This window comes from Oncorhynchus keta, chromosome 28 (genome assembly GCF_023373465.1).
Source record: "Oncorhynchus keta strain PuntledgeMale-10-30-2019 chromosome 28, Oket_V2, whole genome shotgun sequence".
NCBI lineage: Eukaryota > Metazoa > Chordata > Actinopteri > Salmoniformes > Salmonidae > Oncorhynchus > Oncorhynchus keta.
In genome coordinates, this window is record NC_068448.1 from 72413229 (window position 1) to 72430463 (window position 17235).

Consider the following 17235-nt stretch of genomic DNA (forward strand, 5'->3'; position numbering starts at 1 on the left):
TCTGATCGGCATCTTTTGTAAATGATGTCGGAGTGTTGGACTGTGCCCCTGGTTATCAGTACGTTTTTAAAACAAGAAAATGGTGCCATCTGCTTTGCTTAATATAAGGAATTTCGAAATGATTTATACTTTTTCTTTTGATACTTAAGTATATTTTAGCAATTACATTTATTTTTTGATACTTAATTATATTTACAACCGAATACTTTTAGACTTTTACTCAAGTAGTATTTTACTGGGTGACGTTCACTTTTACTTGAGTAACTTTCTATTAAGGTATCTATACTTTTACTACAGTACGACAATTGGGGACTTTTTTCCATCAATGTATTAAAGTGCGTTCATCAAGACTAGGCTATGGTAGATCTATTCAGTCATTGTGTCACATTTTTTAATGATCTATTTGCTGACCTTGCTAATAACTTTATATTTGAGCGAGTTTTAAACATACACTATTCGTTGTAAATGTTTGTCAATATGTTATTTGGCTGGATTTATGGTTGACCCTGGGCGTTCAAGCATGCGCAGTAGGTCGCTTTTGGTACTTGAAAACTTTCAGGTGTCATGAGTTCTCAATCTCATCGAGAGTGTAATGGACACGATTGTGAATTGAGAACACGGACAACTCTGTTTACAGGTAAAGAATGCAAATACTTTCAGATATGTTAGCATTTTTCAAATAACATAATTGGACAATTTTATGAACGTGTTTTGTCGACGAACTTCGAGTAATATTGCCAGATTATCGACCCTCCAATCAGTGAAATCGTGACATTGTAAATTGATCTACAAATAACCATCCGTAATTCGACCTCATGTGTGTTTTAAAATTGTGTGGAATTGAAACTTTACAATATTATAACTATATACAGGTACAATTCAACTTGATATAACATTTGTCTACTTTAAAGACTTAATTGTTAACGCTACCTACGGTCGAATTTGAGTTATGAAACTGGAAGACAATGAAGGGCATGGAGGAGCCGAAACATCCAGCAGGAAAAGAACAGCATCAGAGTCTAAGATTGATGAGAGCCCAACAGACAGGTGAGTTTCCTGAAGATACCTCAAACCACTGGTCCTAGGTCAGGTTGTCATCATGATAGAATTGGGTTTGGGGGTGGATGTGTATCGTTGAGGTTACTATTCTCAGTGACAAGGTAGTAGAATAGAGCCTATCCATTAAAAAGAGGTAATTGTTTTTATATGAATATAAATCAGGATTATTATGAAAAGCTAAATTCACACTTCCCTATGGTCCAACACAGGAAGAGGAGAAAGGATGGGGAAAGGGACAAAAAAGAGGAAACCGAGCTGAAGCACAAGGTAATGTAATGCACCGTTTGGAGAGTGGAACGTCAACTATATGAAAGTTAAGACCAGACGGAGGCAGCATGCATGAGATCCACACACCATCTCAATTATATCGCATGATACACGCCAGGCATTCCTAATCAATCACTAACACACACGCCGTAAAATAGACCATTCATCCGTATGCATGTCTGATGATCATTTTATTTCATAGGCGAAACACTCCAGTTCTAAGCATCCTCGTAAACCTCTACAGGAGCCGAAGATCACAAGGTGAGTATGGACAGATCTATTAGGATTCATTTTCATACAGGGGATATGTGAAATCGCCCTTAAATTACAATCTCCCACTTACATGTCTTCATTCACAATGAAGGGTGTAGTATTCTCCGATGTGTTCTGTTTTGTTTAAATCAGTGGTCAACTTGTTAAGCGATCATCTGATTTCATCTTGTTTTAACAATGCATTTGTTTCTGTCTTTCCTTTATCAGTTCTGGGGGCTTAAAAGCTGTCTCGGAGAACGACCATGCAGAGTTGAAGACCAAAAGTGTAGCCATGGTAAGAACCATCACCAGAGTTCTGTACATAATGACAAGATGCTCATGTCTCCGCCCTAACAATGGCAGTCGTCCCAAAGGCGGGAAGGCAGGAGACAAGTTTAGGTCCTAAATAAGCCCATAGAAATGCATGGGTCTTATTTTGGACAGATTTTTGGTATGAGAGAGACCTCTCGCTTCACCTCTTCCTCTCTGCTATAACATGATATACACAGGCCTAGTTCCTGCATATCCCTGTATTAGCAAAACATTTTAAATAATGTTTATTCATGGGGTTTCTGTCTTTCTCTCACAGGATGCATCACTACCTTCAGAAAAGAAGTACGTTTTTCTCTGATGTTCAAATTATTCACCCCAAAAGTGAAAGTATATTCTTGAATGTGAACTGAGGGAAAGCAAAGGTGGTGATTTTGTTTTATTTTATTTATTAGGGTTGACTTAAACAACAATATCTCTGCCAAGCACACGGAATCAGATGAGAGGAAAGTGACCAAGACTGAGTTACAGGAAGTTGACTTGTTTGCACCAATTGAGCATTCAGATATGGAGAGGTAGGCTACAATTGACCCTTTATTGCACAATGAGTTTATTTATTGACAAAAACGGTACTTGGTTTGGGGTAAATTGCCTTTCTCTCTTTAACTAGGTCTGACAAAAAATCCAAGAAAACTGGGGATTCACAAAAAGATAACAAACACAAGGTAACTGACTAACCATTTATTGTTATTTTAAATTATCAATGTTGTTGGTGATGTTGCTTGCCTTGTTTCTCACCTATTATGTCAATGTAGCACAAATCTAAAAGTAGCAAAAAGGGACACCACGGGACAGACGAGAGAAAAGTTGGGGAAATATCAGCTAACAGGTGAACATCATTAAGTTCCACAGTAAAAAATCCTTCATACTCAGAATATGCTATGCTCAGAGTGAACCATTTTTTTTGCGTTCATTTTTATGACAATATCAAATATGTGCCATGCTTTGTGTTATGTTGGATTTTATAGTACATTTCCACAAAGCTTTATTTTAAAGCATTTTATCTTGCCATTTAAATAGTTTTCATTTGAAAGTCATGCTTAAAGTCTCATTTTATTTTCTCTGTAGTTCCGATGGCAACTCTAAAAAGAGGAAGAGCAAAGATTCATGTGAAACTGATGTTCTACCGACAGGTGACAGTAAAAAAGAAACTGCCGTAAAAAAGGAGAATGCCAAGAAAGAAAGGGAGAAAAAAGATAGAAGTGGTAAAGACACAAAGACATCCGATGAAAAGAAACGTAAAAATAAGCCAGAGGGAAAAGAGGAATCTAAGAAGAAGAAAAAAGATGGAGATGATGGGAAGACCAAGAAGGGTGGGAAAAAAGAAGGGGAGGACAGTACATGGAAATGGTAATTGCGCAATTATTTACTCTATTTACTCTATTGCATGTAATGGGCAAGCATCATATTTGACTGAATTTATATTTGTTTTTAGAACATTTTCCCCGTTATAGTGGTTGACATAATATTACGCTCATTTGTAGCCGGAACCGTTAACAATCGTTTGTTTCTAGGGGGACAGTATTAATAGTTCAACACACGTGTATATTGTTTTGACAGCGTTATGAAAGTCATTGGCGCCTGTAAATCTCATTCATTCTTGGTCATCTGGAATGAACAAATACAGCTTTTTTTTTGCAAACTTTATATATCAGTCGGTGAAATTTAATAGAAGTTGTTCTGCGGTTTACTTATTACGATTTTACCGAACTAATGTAAAGATTAAGCATGAGCCCAAAGCCAGGTGAGTAAACGATGGCTAAAGCTGTCAAATAGCTGATCTTACAGTAGCTCACTCCAAACCACGCATGAATAGTATAGCTAAGTAACGTTATATTCGTCAAAACAGTGCAGACAGCCAGGGTAATGCCATTTTGAAAGAGTAATCCTAGCTAGCCACACATTGTTAATGTAAAGGGGTACGTTAGTTAACATTACTTTTGATAGATCTGGTATGGCGATGTTTAATTGTCTCACTTGTATTAGATTTTAAACCTTCAAACCTTGTCTGTCTTTCTGTACTGTAATTAAATTGCGATACGCTTGTTGTCAGGTGGGAGGAAGGTAATTCCAACAACGGGAACAAATGGACCACGTTGGAACACAAAGGTCCACTTTTCCCACCAGAATACGAACCATTACCAAATAACGTGTCTTTCTTTTACAATGGTGAGTTACCACCCTACATTAATCCATCTTACTCATCCTCATAGTTTTCCTGTCTCGTTTTAGCTTTACAGCAAAGCAGACCTAACATTCAACGTTCTGTGATTCATAGGGAACCCTGTAAAACTGACTTTGCCTGCTGAGGAAGTAGCCACGTTTTACGCCAAGATGCTGGACCATGAGTACACAACCAAGAGTTCCTTCCAGGAGAACTTCTTCACCGACTGGAGAGAGGTTAGTCTCACTGATTAAGTATAGCCTTGAGTCGAGACTTGCGTTTTGCAATGAACAACCACAGTTTTTAAGTGTGTGTGTGGGTGTGTGTGTGTGTGTGTGTGTGTGTGTCTGTGTGTGTGTGTGTGTGTGTGTGTGTAAGAATGATGGTCAATGTAGCGGTTGATATTGAGCTCATCAGGATTTTACCTAACAGGAAATGTCAGTAGAGGAGAGGGAACAGATCAAGAAGTTGACGAAGTGTGATTTCACACACATCAACAAGTACTTCCTGGATAAGTCTGAGGAGAAGAAGGCTATGACTAAAGAACAGAAACAGGTAAACTTAGCCAAGTATGGAGCTTCGAGCTGCATCAGTAACATTATGTACGTATTGAAGTATATTGTTCCACTTGCTTTGAATGGTTGGTACTTAATTCTGCATATCTAAGTGAATCCCCCAAAATGTATCTTATTTTTTGAGGTCCCACTATCATTGCAAATCTGGAAGTCTTTGGATTGTGCTTCTGTTAGGTCCTGAAAGAGGAGAACAACAAGCTGATGGAGGAGTATGGCTTCTGTGAGCTGGACGGTCACCGGGAGAAGATCGGGAACTTCCGTGTGGAGCCTCCGGGGCTGTTCCGTGGCCGGGGAGAACACCCCAAGATGGGCAAGCTGAAGAAGAGGATCCAGCCCGAGGAAATCACCATCAACTGCAGCAAGTGAGGGCCCCCGGGAGAGCGCTAGGAACAAACAACCTCTCTATAACTTTATGGAATTAGTGGCCTAACTAGTCAATTTAAACGGCAAATATGTGCCGAAAGGCAATAAGCTAAATAAATTGTGTTTTGTTTTTCCAGAGGCTCCAATATTCCGGTGGCCCCAAAGGGCCACAGGTGGAGGAAGGTGCAGCATGACAACACAGTGACCTGGCTAGCCTCCTGGGTGGAGAATGTCCAGGGAAACTTCAAGTACGTCATGCTCAACCCCAGCTCCAAACTCAAGGTACGGAGCCTTTCTCTTCACCTTCGTTTACCTCAGTGGGGTTGTTTTAGTGGAAAAACAAACTCAAACGTTTGAGAAGAGTCTGAAAACTGAACTCAGTGAAAAGATGGCGTACATATCAAGCCAGTAGTTCAGAGTTTGCCTTAGACTGTTTTTCTCTCTGTGCTCAGGGGGAGAAGGACTGGCAGAAGTATGAGGTGGCTCGTAAACTCAAGCTTAAGGTGGAGACCATCAGGAGGCTGTACCGTGAGGACTGGAAGAACCGAGAGATGAAGACCAGACAGAGAGGAGTGGCTCTCTACTTCATCGACAAGGTACAGACCTCACAACAAAATGCAAGCACTTTTAGGTCATCTCAAACACATATTGTCGAACACTCATGTGTACGTACTAGGATTGGGTGAATTATTTCTTTGTCCCATCATGATTATGTACTCAGAATATGGTGATGTACTATGGTATCCCCCCCCACCCCTGTAGACTCCGTTCATTCTTGTTCTTTTTGAAAGCGGGAACTTTAAGACAGAACTTCTTTAGGTTATTAGAATATTTGGGAAATAGGCTACTGTTCATCATTTTTACTTGTCTTAAAGCTTTCATGATGTGCTTAGTAGGAGGATAGGTTATTGGCTGTTTTGGTTTTCAACCTCGCGTGGAGGGTCAGGATTTTTTTCCACCCCACACAGAATTTATTTCTAAATGAGCTTAAACTTGATGTTTAACTTTTCATTCTGTGTTTCTATAGGCTGTTGATGTTTGTTCACTCCCTTGCTACCTTACATTTTTAGACGGTTCATTTTTTGTCCCCTTGCTAATAGTTTATAGGCTATTCAAACAACTTTTGGAGTTGGAACTCCAGATTCATTCATTGTTTGACGAGAAAGCCATGCATGCATACAATGATGAAATCGTATAGCCCAAAGTCATAATCAAAACCTATTGAAGGGAATATAGCCTTTTTTTAAAAATGGCTAGATGCAAGATGGTTAGGGAATGTCTGTTTATAAAAGCAATTAATAGGTTTAGGCCCATGCATCTGAGTTTTTTTTTTCTGAATGGACATTTTGCGCTGCTTTGGTGGAATTCTCAGTTTTGTCTAGACTACGTTCCTCTCTTGCGTTCTGTATAACATTCAGTGCATTTGGAAAGTATTCAGACTCCTGGATTTTCTTTTCTTCACATTTTGTTACATTACAGCCTTACTCTAAAATGTTTTTTAATTATTATTTTTTTTATCCCTAATCAATCTACGCACTACCCCATAATGACAGTAGAAACATTTTTTTTTGTGAATTTTTTTTTTGCACACAAAAAAACTACTTATTTACATAAGTATTTAGACCCTTTGCTATGACACTCGAAATTGAGCTCTGGTGCATCCTGTTTCCATTGATCATTCTTGATTGGAGTCCACCTGTGGTAAATTAAATTGGTTGGACATGATTTGGAAAGGCTGTCTATGTAAGGTCCCACAGTTGGCAGTGCATGTCAGAGCAAAAACCAAGGCAAGAGGTCGAAGGAATTGTCCATAGTGTCGAGGCACATCTGCGGAAGGGTGCAAAAGTGTCTGCAGCATTGAAGGTCCTCAAGAACACAGTGGCCTCCATCATTCTTAAATTAAAGAAGTTTGGAACCACCAAGACTCATCCTAGATGAGGCCTCCCGGCCAAACTGCGCAATTGGGGAAGACTGCCCTTGGTCAGCGAGGGGAAAGGGGAGTGATGCTTGCTTGCTTGTTCCTATGGCTGTGGCTTCCAGAGTCTCTGAAGATGGAGCCACTCTGCTCTCCTTTGATCATTGAGAGAGCTCATTGGATTTCTGGCCCACAATCCGACCACAGCGTACCCCCGAGGGCTCTGGTAATGAAATTCTTAAACTATACAGATAAAATGCGTGTGGTGAATGCAGCCTTGGCGAAAGTGAGGGAACTTGCCGATTGTTGCAGAGAAATGTTCTTCCCAGATCTCTCCATGGAAATCCACAAGCAGTAAAAACACTTGGACAGTGTCAAGCGGCTACGGGCTAAGGCTATCCGGTATGGAATCATCTTTCCAGTGCGCCTGAAACACCAGGGGAAGCAGTTTCTTGAGAAGCTAGGCAGACGTGTGGAATCGGAGCAACGCTGAAGAAGAGGCGATAGCAACGTAAAGTTAAACTTTGATCTATTTTTGGTGATTTTGTTTTTGTACTGTTGCTTTCGGTTTTGTCTTAACAAGTATTTAAAGTTTGAACCAGTTCACCGTGTTAGTTATCTAGTAACATGGTAGCACTGTCTATTCGACTATAATAACATGGCCAGTTTACAAGTAAGTCTTATTATAAATTTATGTACCATGAAACTTTTATTTTATGCATTGGAACATCCTGGTGTGGGTTTGTTTTATTTAGGCCTATAGGAGGCTGGATCACAGAGGTCTTATTTTCTGGCTCACTCCTGGTATTTTGTTTTGGTTCTTTGTTAAATGGTGAACATAATAATAATAATAATAATAATAATGACAAAATGGCAGGGCAGAAGGTGTACAAAGTGGGAAAACTGCAGAGGCGGAGCTGGCTCCTTATACGTTGAGCCTTATACTGTTGAGCTCCTTATACTGTTGAGCTCCTTATACGTTGAGCCTTATACTGTTGAGCTCCTTATACGGAGTGTCACTAGGAGGGGGAGGTCTGTTAAAGACTTTGGGGTAAGAGGGTTAATCACACGTTCGTGGTTGATTGTTAGGCAGGTGTTTTTGTACGTTGTAACCTGTTTTAAAGGGTCCTTTGTGTTTTTGTTTATGATGGTAACAGAGGACTATTGGTATATTATTGCTGATCTCATGTGCTCTTATGGGGCAATGTTTTAGTTCAAGTGACCCTGGTAAATTCGATGACTCATAGTGTTAAGGTTAAATTTACACCCTGGAACTGTAGGGGGATTAAATAAAACGGGTAATAACTAGATTTAAACAACTTCAGGCGAAGATCATATTTTTGCAAGAATCACATCTATTATCTGGCAACATTCCTAAGATATGCAAGAGGAGGCCTGGGCAGGTCACTGCAAAGGGAGTTATTATTCTTATCCATAAGTCCATATCAGATATTGGGAACAATTTGTGATCCCGCCGGCAGATATATTATTATATGGAATACCTTGCTGTCCGAGCAGTTTTAATTTAATGCATATGGTCCCAATGAAGATGACTCTAAATTCTTTAATGATTTGGTTTTAAACCTTTCCACACTTCCTTGTAATTATATTGTTGCAGGAGACTTTAATTGCACTTTAGATCCTGTTAAAGATCGCACCTCAGGTTCAAACTACTCCCACACCTAATCTAGGAAAACCATACAGCATTTTTTTGAAGGATTTAAACTTAATAGAGATTTGGAAAGAACATAAGCAGATGATGTGAAATACTCCTGTTACTCGAGCACTCACTAGACCTATTCCCAAATTAACTATTATTATGTTCTCAGTAGCATCACACTCTCAAATTTGAATATTGTTTTTATGATAACATGTTTATCTCTGACCATGCTCTAGCATCTCTTATATATTCTATTTTAGTAGGTGACCCACCTAAATGGTGCTTCCAACCTAAATGGCTGCAAGATACAAGTTTTACAGAATACATTGGACAGCAGTTTGACCTATACTTTATAGAACAGACTAGATGGGAAGCCTTTTTTTGTGAGCGCTGAGGGAACTTTATGCACTTGGCCAGATGATTCTGCATCTTTGTTGCATTCTTCACATGATTTGGTAAATGTACACAGCTTTTCCTTCTACATTAGCTGCAGTGAAATGTCTCCACACATCAGATAGTGCCTGTGGCATTTTCCTGTAAAAAAAAGTTTTAAAAACATTGCAAAAAAAAAAAAAAATAGTTAAGCAGTTAGATTAAAGAAGTGTTTTAAAATTAAACATGTATGGAAACAGGTGAGTTAGCAGGCTCAAGCAAGCTAAAACCCACATGGTAGCAAAAACTAACTAGCAGAAATCGTTAACAAGTTAGAAATGATTTAAACACACTTTGCTGTAGGCTACTATTTACCAGTCATTAAAAAAATCATGTATATCATATAAAGTATTTTCACCCCACCCAGTATTGTAATCAAAACTTACCAGAAAGCATGTAGTCCTTGGCTCAGACAGTGTAGTAGTGTGGGCTCAGTAGCATCTCATTAGTGTGCAAGATCTTGAGAATCAGCTGTACATGTGATGGACTAATGCACTGTGCATGCAGAGGGTGGCAATTCCATTGACTTGGGGATAGTTTAACCAAAATATGCCACAAGACCTAGAATTTCCTTTTGTATCCCACTAAAAAATGTTCACTGTTATAAACTTACTTTAATGAATTTAAGCAAAATTCCCAGCCTTAATTTCCCATGGAAGAAGTCTGGAGATTTACCGGAAAGATTCCGACCCTTTGCAACCCTAGAGGTATCACATATGATATCCCAAATATTATCAGTAAAATTGCCTCTCCATCCCAAAGTGTTTATCCTGGGGTTCTACCCAATCAAACCTCATCTAAAGAACCAAGTATAAACACTTACAGATATGTGCTTGTTGCAAGCAAAACGCTTGATAGCTCTTGCCTGGGAAAGTGTGAACAGGCCTAGTATTGCCCAATGGCTTAGGGAAATGTATTGCCTAACTATGGAAAAGATAACATGTACGTAAACAACACTTTTGAAAAGGTTTGGGGACCATTTTTGAATTTTGTGGAGCAGAGTGATGTGGGTGAAATAATGGCTAATGAAGGGAACTCTGGGTAGTGGACTATGCTTTGTGTGCATGTGGGGTAGTGGTGAGAGATCCGATTGGATTGTGGCGCTGTATTTCATCTGAAATTTGTCCCAAATGTTCTATCCTATTGCATCAGACCACTGTACAATGTAATTTTGGTGGTTTTACACTTCTGTAACACTTGTTTTGTCTTAGATGTAACTTTTTTTTGCTGTTAAGTATTGTTTCTTTTTTATATCTGCTTATGACTTAAATAAGAAGAGATTTTTTTTTTTTTTTTTTGTGTTTCTGTTTTCGATTTAAAAAAAAAAAAATTCTTAACCTGTTTTTGCTTTGTCATTATTGGGTAATGTGTGTAGATTGGGGGGGGGTGGCTTATTTAATACATTTTCGAATAAGGCTTTCGAATAAAGTTGAGGGGTCTGAATACTTTCCGAATGCATTGAAATAGGCGATAGCAAATAGAAATAAAGTAATTACTCGGAACGTGACTTGTGTGCTGCCCGACTCCGTGCTTGCTCACCGCCAGTCATGTTCAAATTGGCTAAACCGTCGTCTGCCACATGACAATGTCACCGGCATCAACGATGGCTGTCAAGATGGGTAATATTAGCATATTACCAACCCTACCTTGTACCCACATGCACAGTATACATCTCCTTCACTAACGTGTGTGTGAATGTAGCTGGCCCTGCGAGCGGGGAATGAGAAGGAGGAGAGTGAAACAGCGGACACGGTGGGCTGCTGCTCTCTGAGAGTGGAACACATCACCCTGCACCAGGAGAAGGGGGGCCAGGAGTTCATGGTGGAGTTTGACTTTCTGGGCAAAGACTCTATTCGCTATTATAACGAGGTGCCTGTGGAAGGCAGGGTGAGCAGCACTGTCTAGCATCTGTTACATCTTCACTCCTCCATTGTTATGCGGTGTCAAGGGTTAAACATCTGTCTAATGTGCAAAGACATTATTTGTACACAGGTTTTCAAGAACCTGAAGCTGTTCATGGAAAACAAGGACCCTGAGGATGACCTGTTTGATAGAATAAATGTAAGTTGAAGACCTGCACCTGGTTATTTCATGTTTGCTCTAAAATGAGTGTCACCCAAATAATGACTAGCTAGCTATGTGATTCACACAGTAGGCTTATCTAGCTCTGCAGATACAGTTACACTTGGTTGTTGTTTGTTTGGTAGACTACCTACTTGAACAAGCACTTGAACCAGTCTATGCCGGGGTTGACAGCTAAAGTGTTCCGAACCTTCAACGCCTCCACCACCCTGCAAGAACAGCTCAACAAGCTCACCACGGGTTAGTCCACTTCAGTTTACACCATCAATGCACTCAGTGTAGTTTTTTTTTTTTTTGCAGATTTAGTTTAGAATAGCTGACAAGATTTCTCCGCTCTGCTCTGGCTACCCTCTGTGACATACGTGGCCCTAGTTGTTTTTCTCGACTTGGTCTCGGGCCTAACACCACCCATGCTAATATATCCTCCAAACAACACTGGCTTCTCGGACCTTAATCACTTGTGTTCTAACTGTATGAAGCTGTGAAACAAGCAGATAGTATAGTGAAGACGGTACAATATTGAAAGACATGCCTGTTTTCCTCCTCAGCTGATATGAGTCTGGAGGAGAAGCTGCTGTCCTATAACCGAGCCAACAGAGCTGTGGCCATTCTCTGTAACCACCAGAGGGCAGCACCCAAGACATTTGAGAAATCCATGCAAAACTTGCAGGACAAGGTAACTGGAATTTGTATGAATGGTATATATATATATATATATATATATATGTGTGTATAGTTTATTTAGTAGCTAGTGCTTCTTATAGTGCCATTTTAAAACCATCTATCTAATGTTCAGATCCATTATCTTGATTATTTTGTTTTGTTACCATATAAGCATGTACAGAAATTCCCTTTAACAGTGAATCATCATTGTCTAACATACTCCGTTTTATTGTTCCAGGTTGCGCAGAAGCAGGAACAGTTAGATGTGGCCAGGAAGGAGCTGAAAGATGCCAAAAAAGAGCACAAGAGGGGCGGAACTGAGAGAACCAGGAAGTGAGTACTTTTTGATAGGCTGAAACTGACCAGTGAAATTAGCGACTCTTGCAGTTGGTCATTTGACACTACTGTTACTGACGCTGTAGGATAACAGCCAGTGGATTTGACCTTTCATAACCTATAAACTACTTCTACAATGGCAGCTGGAAGGGCTATTTCAAATTGCTACTGCGGTGCTTGTTAGGCTACTGAGCCTCTTGTTTTAACATCAGATCATTCTGTTGGTCAAATTTAAGCCAGGCAAGCTCAATCAAGCACAGATAAATAATTATACTGCTCTCTCCAGGCTTGTTGAGAAGAAGGAGGCTGTGGTGAAGAGGCTGGAGGAACAGCTGAAGAAACTCCAGCTGCAGATGACTGACAGGGAGGAGAACAAGGTCATCGCTCTGGGCACATCCAAACTCAACTACCTGGACCCCAGGATATCAGTGGCCTGGTAACCACCATTTTAGCCTAACATTTATCCTTGACCTCTGTCTGTTCCACAACACTTGCTGCCCTCTAAAAATATACTTTTTTCACTTTGTATTTTTGTAGCATGTGAATGACTTTTACATGTATTTTCATGGCAGGTGTAGGAAATTCAATGTGCCAATCGAGAAGATTTACAACAAAACCCAAAGAGACAAGTTTGCTTGGGCTATTGATATGACTGAAGAAGATTTTCAGTTTTGAGCTGTGTCGCCCTGTCAGCAAGACAGATTTTGCGTTGTTTCATTTCCTCTCTATTTTTATGTTCCCTTTATAATTTCAACTACTTAGGTCTTTATTTGTTGTTGGTTACTAGCGGTGTTTGTTTTCTGACTTGACAACGCGCACATCAGTGAGAATTAATCAGTTATAATAGACGAGGAACATTTTGTGTTTAAGATTTGTTTCCTTTGTTAACAATTGTAAATGTGTGAAATAAAATACCTTTTCATTGATATGTTAAGTGTTTGTTGACGCCTTACTCATGAGGGAATTTCTACGGCCCTTCAAAAATATACTGAACAAAAATTATATGTGTAACAATGATTTTACTGAGTTAGTTCATAGAAGGAAATCAGTCAATTGAAATACATTTATTAGGTAGGCCCTAATCTATGGATTTCACATGACTGGGCAGGAGAGCAGCCATTGTGAGGGAAAAGTCATTGTCTGGTCCTGTCTTCCAAGTAGGTGGTCCTGGCTCATGCTTTTGAGAGCCAGGACCACCTACTTGGGAGCCAGGACCAGCCAATGAGTTTTCCCCCACAAAATGACTTTTATTACAGGCAGAAATGCCCCTCAGCAGCCTCCACTGGCTTCTTGATATGTCACACCTGTCAGGTGGCTGGATTCTCTTGGCAAAGGAGAAATACTCACTAACAGGGATGTTAACAAATTTGGGCAAGTGTAACATTTCTGGGATTTTATTTCAGCTCATGAAACATGGGACCAGCACTTTACATGTTTCATTCAGGGTTGTTTCAATGTAATTACATTAGTAATTTCCCATTACAGAAGCAGGTGCTACATCCCAGAACATGACTTATGATTCATATCTAGATATAATAGGCCATTTTAAATTGAGGGTTAAGATTAATAGAGCGTGCTCTTTGGGGTTTTAGGCTGGGTTTCTGTATAGCACTTTGTTACATCTGTAAAAAAGGGCTTTATAAATACATTAACGTTTGATAAAGTGAGGTTTGTTATGAATATATTAGCGTCATATATCAAGAAAGATGCCTATATCCAGCCGTGACTTTACATCTTGTGTTTTTTTTAAAACCGTATATAAAGAGAACTAAATATCAACATATCAAGAAGTTAAAGATGCGAGAATGTACCCAAATTGATATTGTCTTATGCAGTTTGACGCTGCGATGGGCTGTATTAGCATGGCAAATTCAATTCTATCATCTCGGATTGCAATCCTAACAACCTGCCTCTAGTCATACCGATTGGATTGGAGTCTTGTGTTTTACCAGCCTTGTTAGCGTAGGTTAAATCTCACCAGGCGAAAGAACGTGCGTGAATTTAAAAGGTTTCATCTCTGTGGTGTATGAAACATTGTCCTGTTAAATGTGCGACTGTCATGGGAGATTTTTTTGAGCTACAAGACAATGTGATACAACATTTGTTGTTTTTATTCATCGTCAGGTCTTTTTACACACACCCTTTTTTTATGTGTCTGTGAAAAAGACACCATAGTTTGACAGCTTTTTACATTTGTCAGTAGTGCTGATGTGAATGTTATTTTCCTCTTCATATGCATGAGTACTGCTGCGATAGCCCCTAGTGACGCCAGAATCATGTGGTTCCCCAAAGGACTGTGGTCGGTAGACTGCAACGCGCCACATCAACTCTGTGTGCAGCTCCTCAAAAAGACAGAGACAGGAAATGTGGGACAAATTCCTCCAGACCGCATTCCGTCTGCTGCCTGACTGCCTGTAACCCTGTACACATGGAAAGTGGCCCTTTGGTTTGGCCCTTTTTGCAACTTCTGACTAGCTTATGTCTGAACAGAATATCCTCATGCCTCCTAACTCAAACTCAGTTGCAGCTCAACCTAGTTCTTAATTGTATTTAACCACAATACCAGACAGTTAAATTATTCAGCCTTTTGGGACCATAAGGAACATTTGTTTGGGGGGCCACCCCCTCCTGGTGGCGAAGAGAAAAATGTACTTTTTAAAGTACATTTTCTGATGTTATACACATTTTGCCATGTAGATGAGAGAACATTTATCAATTTAAAAAAATTAGCGCCTGCTTATGTGCGCGGTTGGTAGGCCTGTCTAAAAACTGAGCTGGGCCTGAGTACACGTGCTATAGGCCACCAATGAATCATGCAACAGTCTTTATTTAACATTGCAAAAGTGTATTGTGTGGACCTTATTCTAATATGCTGAAAATGAGAAAAATAACACTTCTCAGCTCCTCTCAAGAGGCCCTTGCAGTCTGCAAATGTCCTCCACCTTTCAATAGCAGTCTGAGATCTGACCTACTGGGCTCTGTCTCATTAGTAAACCCCTTAATCTGACTAAATTCACATAGAAATATGTATTAGATCTATCATTCTAATTGAAAATATGTCTGAGAAGCAGTAGAGCTTTTTTATGTGTGCTATTTCTATGCTTCTGTGTTCTTAAATCTCACTTTTGCATCTTTTACTTTCGGTTTTGTACACCAGCTATAAACAGCTGAAAATACAATATATTTGTGTACGGCCTTCTCCCCCAATTGCTCAGTTTGGCCGGGCAGCCAGCTCTAGGAAGAATATTGGTGGTTCCAAACTTCTTCCATTTAAGAACGATGGAGGCCACTGTATTCTTGGGGACCTTCATTGCTGCAGACATTTTCTGGTACCCTTCCCCAGATCTGTGCCTCGATTACAATCCTGTCTCTGAGCTCTACGGACAATTCCTTCGACTTAATGGCTTGGTTTTTGCTCTGACAAGCACTGTCAACTGTGGGACCTTATATAGGCAGGTATGTGCCTTTGCAAATCATGTCCAATCAATTGAATTTACCACAGGTGGACTCGATCAAGTTGTAGAAACATCTCTTGGATGATCAATGGAAACAGGATGCACCTGACCTCAATTTCGAGTCTCATAGCAAAGAGTCTGAATACTTATGTAAATAAGGTATTTCTGTTTTTCACTTTCAATAAATTATCCAAAAATATTACTTTCGCTTTGTCATCATGGGGTATTGTGTGTAGATTGATGAGGACATTTAAAAAAAAAATCTATTTTAGAATAAGGCTGTAATGTAACAAAATGTGGGAAAAGTGAAGGGGTCATATCATACTAAAGGGAGTATCTCCGATTTACGTACAGAATAATACGAAATGCTCTGAGACCACATTGATCACTCTCTCATAACTTTGTTGGTCATTGTTTGGACAGTTTTTCTCTGCAAGGGAGCAATACAAAAATCATACTCTGAACCTTGGCAAGCCCTGGAGGAAGCTTGGCAAGCCCTGGAGGAAACAGAAAGCCTAGTCAGAATGCTCATTGTTCTAGGTCCTCATTTGAAGTTTGTGTTTGCGAGAGGGCTTTGTAGAACAACAGCCAGTGTACTTGATCTTCCATAGCCTTGTTATTAATGGCAGTTAGCCATCTATGGATGTGGAAGGTTTGATTCAAACTGCTACTGAGATGCTTGTTACTGATCCTCCAATGGCTGGACTCATTTTTTCAAATGTTCTGGGCTACATTTTTAAATGAGGGTTATTATTAATGACTAAATAAGTCTACGTTATGGCAGTTCACTATCTATGGATGTGGAAGGATTGGTTCCTTCAAACTAATTCTCCAATGACCATCAGTGCAGGTTCTTCTTTTTTCTCTCTCTTAAATTAGGGTTATTATTAATGACTGATTATAATTGCTTCGTTTCGAAACACAGGGGGAGACAACCCAATGGGACTCGACACACAAAGATCTCTTTGCACATGTGGAACGTTTTCAGAGCCCCAGAGCCAGAACGACATTCCTTCTTTCCCAGATCTGGGTTTGTTTGTGTTGGTCGTCAACGCACCATATGACCACCACATTGAGATGTTCATGCAGCGACCCTCACTGCGTCATTTTTCTCCTTCAATTATTTTACAGACATTTGACTTGTCAAGCAGTTTGCCTGAGGATAAAACATCAACTTTTGTCTGGTTTGTCTGATCAGACAACAGAGATGACCTGTCTGAAGAATAATTGCTTGATTTTCCCTGTTCTCACATAAGTTTTTCTGTTATTTGTTAAGAATAAGAATAAATACTGTGTTGTCCATTTACTGGTTGCTCACTGGGAAAAAAATATATGTGACAATGATGGAAGAATCTGGAAAATTGTTTTGGAAAAAGGGATCAACGTAAGAGACTTTCGTGTTTTTTTTCACACAACTTTTAACCTAAATCCAATGACATGGTGACATTTTTGGTTGATATCAAATCAAATCAAATGTTATTTGTCACATACGGTGAATAAAACAGGTACAACCTTACCATGAAATGCTTACTTGCAAGCCCTTAACCAGCAATACCGTTTTCAGGAAAATAAGAGTTAAGAAAATATTTACTAAATAAACTGAAGTAAAAAAGTAACAATAAAATAACAATAATGAGGCTGTATACAGTCAATGTGCAGGGGTACAGGTAGGGGTAAAATTA

General features: G+C 39.5%; 1 protein-coding gene across 2 annotated transcripts; it reads left to right on the top strand.

Annotated features, from left to right (window-relative positions):
- The first annotated feature begins 469 nt into the window (after window positions 1–469).
- On the top strand, window positions 470–13024 carry top1mt (DNA topoisomerase I mitochondrial). Of its 2 annotated transcripts, XM_035758556.2 has the most exons (23): window positions 470–637; window positions 912–1047; window positions 1269–1326; window positions 1529–1587; window positions 1807–1873; window positions 2168–2193; window positions 2304–2423; window positions 2519–2573; window positions 2664–2737; window positions 2977–3258; window positions 3962–4077; window positions 4187–4308; window positions 4505–4627; window positions 4822–5009; window positions 5148–5292; window positions 5463–5606; window positions 10719–10904; window positions 11010–11078; window positions 11225–11339; window positions 11648–11775; window positions 12001–12095; window positions 12385–12534; window positions 12671–13024. In XM_035758556.2, the coding sequence occupies exons 2-23, from the start codon at window positions 950–952 to the stop codon at window positions 12771–12773; spliced, it is 2523 nt and encodes an 840-aa protein (XP_035614449.1). In that variant the 5' UTR covers window positions 470–637; window positions 912–949; the 3' UTR covers window positions 12774–13024. The 2 variants fall into 2 exon arrangements, with proteins under 2 accessions (XP_035614449.1, XP_035614450.1); XM_035758557.2 differs by lacking the exons at window positions 470–637; window positions 912–1047; window positions 1269–1326; ... (5 more) ...; window positions 2664–2737; window positions 2977–3258 and adding an exon at window positions 3440–3652.
- The last annotated feature ends 4211 nt before the right edge of the window (window positions 13025–17235 follow it).